This window comes from Oncorhynchus mykiss, chromosome 7 (genome assembly GCF_057628025.1).
Source record: "Oncorhynchus mykiss isolate SJ-2025 chromosome 7, ASM5762802v1, whole genome shotgun sequence".
In the NCBI taxonomy this organism is placed as follows: Eukaryota; Metazoa; Chordata; class Actinopteri; order Salmoniformes; family Salmonidae; genus Oncorhynchus; species Oncorhynchus mykiss.
This window is the reverse complement of record NC_143028.1, coordinates 62,574,024-62,580,215: the sequence shown is the minus strand read 5'-3', so window position 1 is coordinate 62,580,215 and position 6,192 is coordinate 62,574,024. Positions and strand designations below refer to the sequence as shown.

General features: G+C 45.9%; 1 protein-coding gene across 1 annotated transcript in view; it reads right to left on the bottom strand.

Annotated features, from left to right (window-relative positions):
* Positions 1-277: 277 nt before the first annotated feature.
* LOC110528342 (calcium/calmodulin-dependent protein kinase type 1-like) overlaps positions 278-6,192 on the bottom strand; it is a 38,237-nt gene continuing 32,322 nt past the window's right edge. Inside the window, exons 7-12 of the mRNA XM_036983921.2 lie at positions 5,980-6,055; positions 5,368-5,480; positions 5,045-5,123; positions 4,379-4,466; positions 730-889; positions 278-506 (exon numbers count right to left, since the gene is read on the bottom strand). Coding sequence (XP_036839816.1) covers positions 400-506; positions 730-889; positions 4,379-4,466; positions 5,045-5,123; positions 5,368-5,480; positions 5,980-6,055 — 623 coding nt within the window. The 3' untranslated portion in view covers positions 278-399. The remainder of the gene's footprint in view (positions 507-729; positions 890-4,378; positions 4,467-5,044; positions 5,124-5,367; positions 5,481-5,979; positions 6,056-6,192) is intronic.

Below are 6,192 nucleotides of genomic sequence, written 5' to 3'. Positions count from 1 at the left end.
ATGACCATATTATGACAGGTTATGACAAGTTATGTCAGCTGGTATGACATATTATGACATGGTTATGACTGTGTCATAATGTGTTATGATGCTGGGTGTCAAGTAAAGTGTTACCGCATACTCTACACAAACATCAGTGTTTGTGGACAATGAATTTAACAAAGTAATACCTGCATCCAAAACTCTGTAGATGGTTTATTCTGGGCAAGCATCTGGAGCTAGAAGGTGGCTCTGGACATGGCTGCTGGCTGACTCATCACCACCCTACTCTACTGGACACAGCCTGTCATAACATCACTCTGCATTCATGGCAAGACTAGGCGGACAGGGCGGGTTCTAGGGGGCTCCATGGAAACATATGTATCCCCATGTCGACAAAGGGGAGGGGTCTGTGGCCACTCAGACGTGACTGGCTGGCCTGCAGCAGTAGGTGCAACTCGTCAGACTGTCCCGGTAGGACCTGCCCTCTGCACTACCGCGCTGCGGCTCATCCTCACAGTATGGCACTGGAGAGGAGGGGAGAGGAGATGACAGGGACGGTACTCCACAGTGCTGTACTAGAGTATCACTAGAGTACTGTACACACCACTGTAGGTGCTCAGAGGCTCAACAGTATTGTAGGCTACGTGCTCAGAAAGCGCGGGAGAGAGAGAGAGAGAGAGAGAGAGAGAGAGAGAGAGAGATATGGCTGGCTGAGTGGGGGACAAGCTCAGTATTTGTCTCACTTACAGCTCTCCTCCTCCTCTATCAACGGTCCCTCCTCTTCCTTGTCCTCCTCCCGCAGCAGGAGTGAGTGGGCATGATAGGGGCTTGTGGGGGTGATCTGGCTGGGGCTCTCTAGCTGCAGCCTCCGCATGTGTCTCACCACTGCTGTGGCATTGAATGCTTGCTGTGTAGGGATAGTGATAGGAGGGGCAGAGAGATAGAGGGGGGATGGGGAGAGGGAGAGAATGACGGGGGAGCGAGAGACAGGGGGAGGGGGTTGAGAGATAGGGAGGAGAAAGGGGGTGAGAGAAAGAAAGAGAGAGAGAGGGGAAGGTGATAAAAGCACAGTGATTTACCATATACACTATATATAAAAAAGTATGTGGACACCACTTCAAATTAGTGGATTTGGCTATTTTAGCCAAACCCGTTGCTGACAGGTGTATCAAGTTGATGCACACAGCTAAGCAATCTCCATAGACAAACATTGGCAGTAGAATGGCCTTACTGAAGAGCTCAGTGACTTTCAACGTGGCACAGTCCTAGGATGCAACCTTTCCAACAAGTCAGTTCGTAAAATGTCTGCCCTGCTAGAGCTGCCCCAGTCAACTGTAAGTGATGTTATTGTGAAGTGGAAACGTCTAGGAGCAACAACGGCTCAGCCGCGAAGTGGTAAGCCACAGAAGCTCACAGAACGGGACCGCCGAGTACTGAAGTGCGTAAAAATTGTCTGTCCTCGGTTGCAACACTCACTGCAGAGTTCAGAACAATAACTGTTCGCCGGGAGCTTCATGAAATGGGTTTCCTTTGCCGAGCAGCTGCACACAAGCCTAAGATCACCATGTGCAATGCCAAGCGTCAGCTGGAGTGATGTAAAGCTCACTGCCATGAGACTCCGTGCACTATGAGCAGTAGAAATGCATTCTCTGGAGTGAGGGATCCCGCTTCACCATCTGGCAGTCCGACAGACGAATCTGGGTTTGGCGAATGCCAGGAGAACACTATCTGCACTAGCTTCGAATAGTCCCTGCGATATGCAACTTTTCAGGGAAGTCAGGAACCAATATGCACAGTCAGTTAGGAAAGCAAAGGCTAGCTTTTTCAAAGCACTAATTGTTAAATCCATGGAGAATAAGAGCACATCCTCTCAGCTGCCCACTGCACTGAGGCTAGGAAACACTGGCAGCACAGATAAATCCATGATAATTGAGAATTTCAATAAGCATTTCTATACGGCTGGCCACGCTTTCCACCTGGCTACCCCAACCCTGGCCAACAGCTCTGCACTCCCCGCAGCAACAAGCCCAAGCCCCCCCCCCCCCCCCCCCCCTGTTTCTCCTTCACCCAAATCCAGACAGCTGATGTCCTGAAAGAGCTACAGAATCTGGATCCCTACAGATCAGCTGGGCTAGACAATCTGGAACCCCTCTTCCTAAAATGACCTGCCGCCATCGTCGCAACCCCTATTGCTGGTCTGTTCAAACTCTCTTTCGTATCATCTGAGATTCCTATAGATTGAAAAGTGGCCATGGTCCTCCCCCTCTTCAAACGGGGAGACACTCTAGACCCAAACTGTTACAGACCTATATCCATCCTGCCCTGCCTTTCTAAAGTCTTCGAAAGCCAAGTGAACAAACAGATCACCGACCATCTCGAATCCCACCGTACATTCTCTGCTATGCAATCCGGTTTCCGAGCTGGTAGCGGGTGCATCTCAGCCACACTCAAGGTCCTAAACGATATCATAACCACCAACAATTTAAAAAAACAGTACTGTGCAGCCGTCTTCATCAACCTGGCCAAGGCTTTCGACTACGTCAATCACCGTATTCTTATCGGCAGACTCAACAGGTTTGGTTTCTCTAATGACTGCCTCGCCTGGTTCACAAACTACTTCTCAGATAGAGTTCAGTGTGTCAAATCGGAGGGTCTGTTGTCCGGACCTCTGGCAGTCTCTATGGGGGTGTCACAGGGTTCAATTATCAGGCCGACTCTTTTCTCTGTATATATCAATGATGTCGCTCTTGCTGCGGGTGATTATTTGATCCATCTCTCGAGCTTCAATGCCATACAACACTCGTTCCGTGGCCTCCAACTGCTCTTAAACGCTAGTAAGACAAAATGCATGCTCTTCAACCGATCGCTGCCCGCACCGGTCTAGCATCACTACTCTGGACGGTTCTGACTTAGAATATGTAGACAACTATCAATACCTAGTTGTCTGGCTAGACTGTAAACTCTCCTTCCAAACTCATATTAAGCATCTCCAATCCAAAATTAAATCTTGAATCGGCTTCCTATTTCTCAACAAAGCATCCTTCACTCATGCTGCCAAACAAACCCTGGATGGATGCAGTCTATCACAGTGCCATCCGTTTTTTCACCAACGCCCCATATACTACCCACCATTGCGACCTGTTTGCTCTCGTTGCCTGGTCCTCGCTACATATTTGTTGCCAAACCCACTGGCCCCAGGTCATCTATAAGTCTTTGCTAGGTAAAGCTCCGCCTTAACACCCACCCGTAGCACGTGATCCACCAGGAATATTTCACTGGTCATCTCCAAAGCCAACTCCTCTTCTGGCCGCCTTTCCTTCCAGTTCTCTGCTGCCAATGACTGGAATGAATTGCAAAAATTACTGAAATTGGAGACTTATATCTCCCTCACTAACTTCAAGCATCGGCTGTCAGAGCAGCTTACCGATCGCTGCAGCTGTACACAGCCCATCTGTAAATAGCTCATCCAACCAACTACCTACCTCATCCCCATATTTGTTTTTCTTCTGCTCTTTTGCACACCAGTATTTCTACTTGCACATCCTCATCTGCAGATCTATGCTAAATTGTAATTACTTCGCCACTATGGCCTATTTATTGCCTTACCTCCTTACTTGATTTGCACACACAGTATACAGATGTTCTATTGTGTTATTGACTGTACGTTTATGTATCCCACGTGTAACTCTGTGTTGGTGTTTTTTGTCGCACTGCTTTGCTTTATCTTGGCCAGGTCACAGCTGTAAATGAGAACTTGTTCTCAACTGGCCTACCTGGTTAAATAAAGGTGATAAAAATGCATAGTGCTATCTGTAAGGTTTGGTGGAGGAGGAATAATGGTCTGGGGCTGCTTTTCATGTTTCGGGCTAGGCCCTTTAGTTCTAGTGAAGGGAAATTTAAACGGCACAGCATACATTCTTCCAACTTTGTGTCAAGTTTTGGGAAGGCCCTTTCCTGTTTCAGTATGACAATGCCCCCGTGCACAAAGCGAGGTCCATACAGAAATGGTTTGTCGAGATTGGTGTGGAAGAACTGGAATGGCCTGCACAGAGGCCTTACCTCAACCCCATTGAACACCTTTGGGATGAATTGGAACGCCAACTGCAAGCCAGGCCTAATCACTCAACATCAGTGCTCCACCTCACTAATGCTGTTGTGGCTGAATAGAAGCAAGTCCCCACAGAAATGTTCCAACATCTAGTAGAAAGCCATCCCAAACGAGTGGAGGCTGTTATAGCAGAAAAGGGACTGATATTAATGCCCATGATTTATGAATGAGAAGTTTGACAAGCAGGTGTCCACATACTTTTGGTCATGTAGTGCACATGAGACAGATAGAAGAACAAAAGTAGAAATAACATTTGAGTTATCAAAGCAGTAATATTGAGCCACTGACCTTCCATTTACTTTTAGCAAAGTTCTTCTTGATCTGAGCACTGACAGATTCATGGATGTTCTTATCAAGAGCTGTGTCTCCACAGATCCTGCAAACAGGAAAAGAGAGAGTTTAGAGAGAGAAAGAGAGCAAGGAGGGGGCAAGCTGTCAGAAGTTTAAAGTTTGAGTTATGGGACGTAGACATTCTAGCCTGATTTAATCAGCCTGAATGTTATGCAAGAATGCATTGAAGGGCGTGGGGAACCAGGATGTGGACATGAAGCAATGGTTAGGGTAAGAGTTGTGGTTGAGGGTTCCAAAAGAGTTATTTGGCTGTCCCCATAGGATAATCATTTTAGGTTCTAGGTAGACCCCTTTTGGGTTCCAAGTAGAAACCTTTGGGGTTCCATGAAAAACCCTCTGTGGAAAGGGTTCTACCTGGAACCAAAAAGGGTTCTTTAAAGGTCTCTCCCATCGGGACAACCAAAGAATCCTTTTAGGTTCTAGATAACCCTACACTCTTAGAAAAAATGTGCTAAGGTTGTATCGGGATGTGTAGATGAAGCTAGGCTTAGGTTTGTGGTTAAGGCTAGGTTTAGGGTTAGGGTTAGGGTTGAGGCTATGGTTAGGGTTGAACCGGGACGTGGACATGTAGTTAGAGTTAGGGGTAAGGAAATCTTGTATTACCAGGGGTGTTGGAGTGCTTTATCAGTGGTATATCTCTTCATAAAGTCTTTTTCCATCAGGTGACAGATAAAGTCCTTAGCTGGAATGAATAAAAACAGTTTCAAATCATTACAGAACAGACATAATACAGTATAACTAATGACAGTCAAATTCACAGTCAAATGTAATCCGTCTTTGAAACAATTACAGATAATTGAAAACGATTCATGCTATTTGAATTTGATTCAGTTTGTTTTGTGTATGTGATCCTCTTTGTCTTGTTTCTGTTTGTCCTTATCATTATATATTTTGTTTAAACGAAGGAAAAAGGGGGTATAAGCTACCTGAATCGGAGATGTCATCCCAGTACGGAGAGTCAAACTCATACTCTGCCTTCAGTATCTGCTCAAAAAGCTTAGCATCGTTCTCGTCGTAAAACGGAGGGTATCCGCATAACCTGAAAGAGTTCATATGACAGGTAACAGTTATTGCTCTATACATTGAACCCAGATAATAAAATGTCCAATATAAATTTGGTTAGGATATAATATCCCTATAGTGCTATTAAGTGCCAAGAGTCCCAGCCACAGGTGGACCGTACTTTCTCAGACATAAATGTGGAGGTGTGAAGGTCATGCACAGAACCATTTTATAATTTTCGAACATTTGGAATGAGCCATATTGATGGCAAAGTTGTTTCCTACAAATGATTTGCCTTCTTTAGCACTGCCATCGTATTTCTAAGCCATTGTACCGCTCAGAATGACTGGGCATCAATCATCAGTCGGTCATCATTATGGTTACGGCGCTATATAGAACGTTCATAACAATGGCAATGACGCGACCGAGTGACTGAGGTGTAACCCATGAATATAACAGATTTTTAAATGCACAGGCACCAGTATACAGAGTATGAGGGACTGTATTTGTGTGAGAGTACTAAACAGATGACTTACAGAATAAAGGAGATGACTCCGATGGACCAGCAGTCTACTGCTTTGCTGTACGGTTTCTGAGCCAACACCTCAGGAGCTGCCAATAACATGAAACAGCGAAGTCAGAAGAAGGAGAGAGTGAAAGAGGGCGAATGAGAAAGACAGAGTTGGAAAGAGGGACAGGATCACTGAGAAAGACAAAGGGGGAGGGAGGGACACTGACAGAGACAAAGT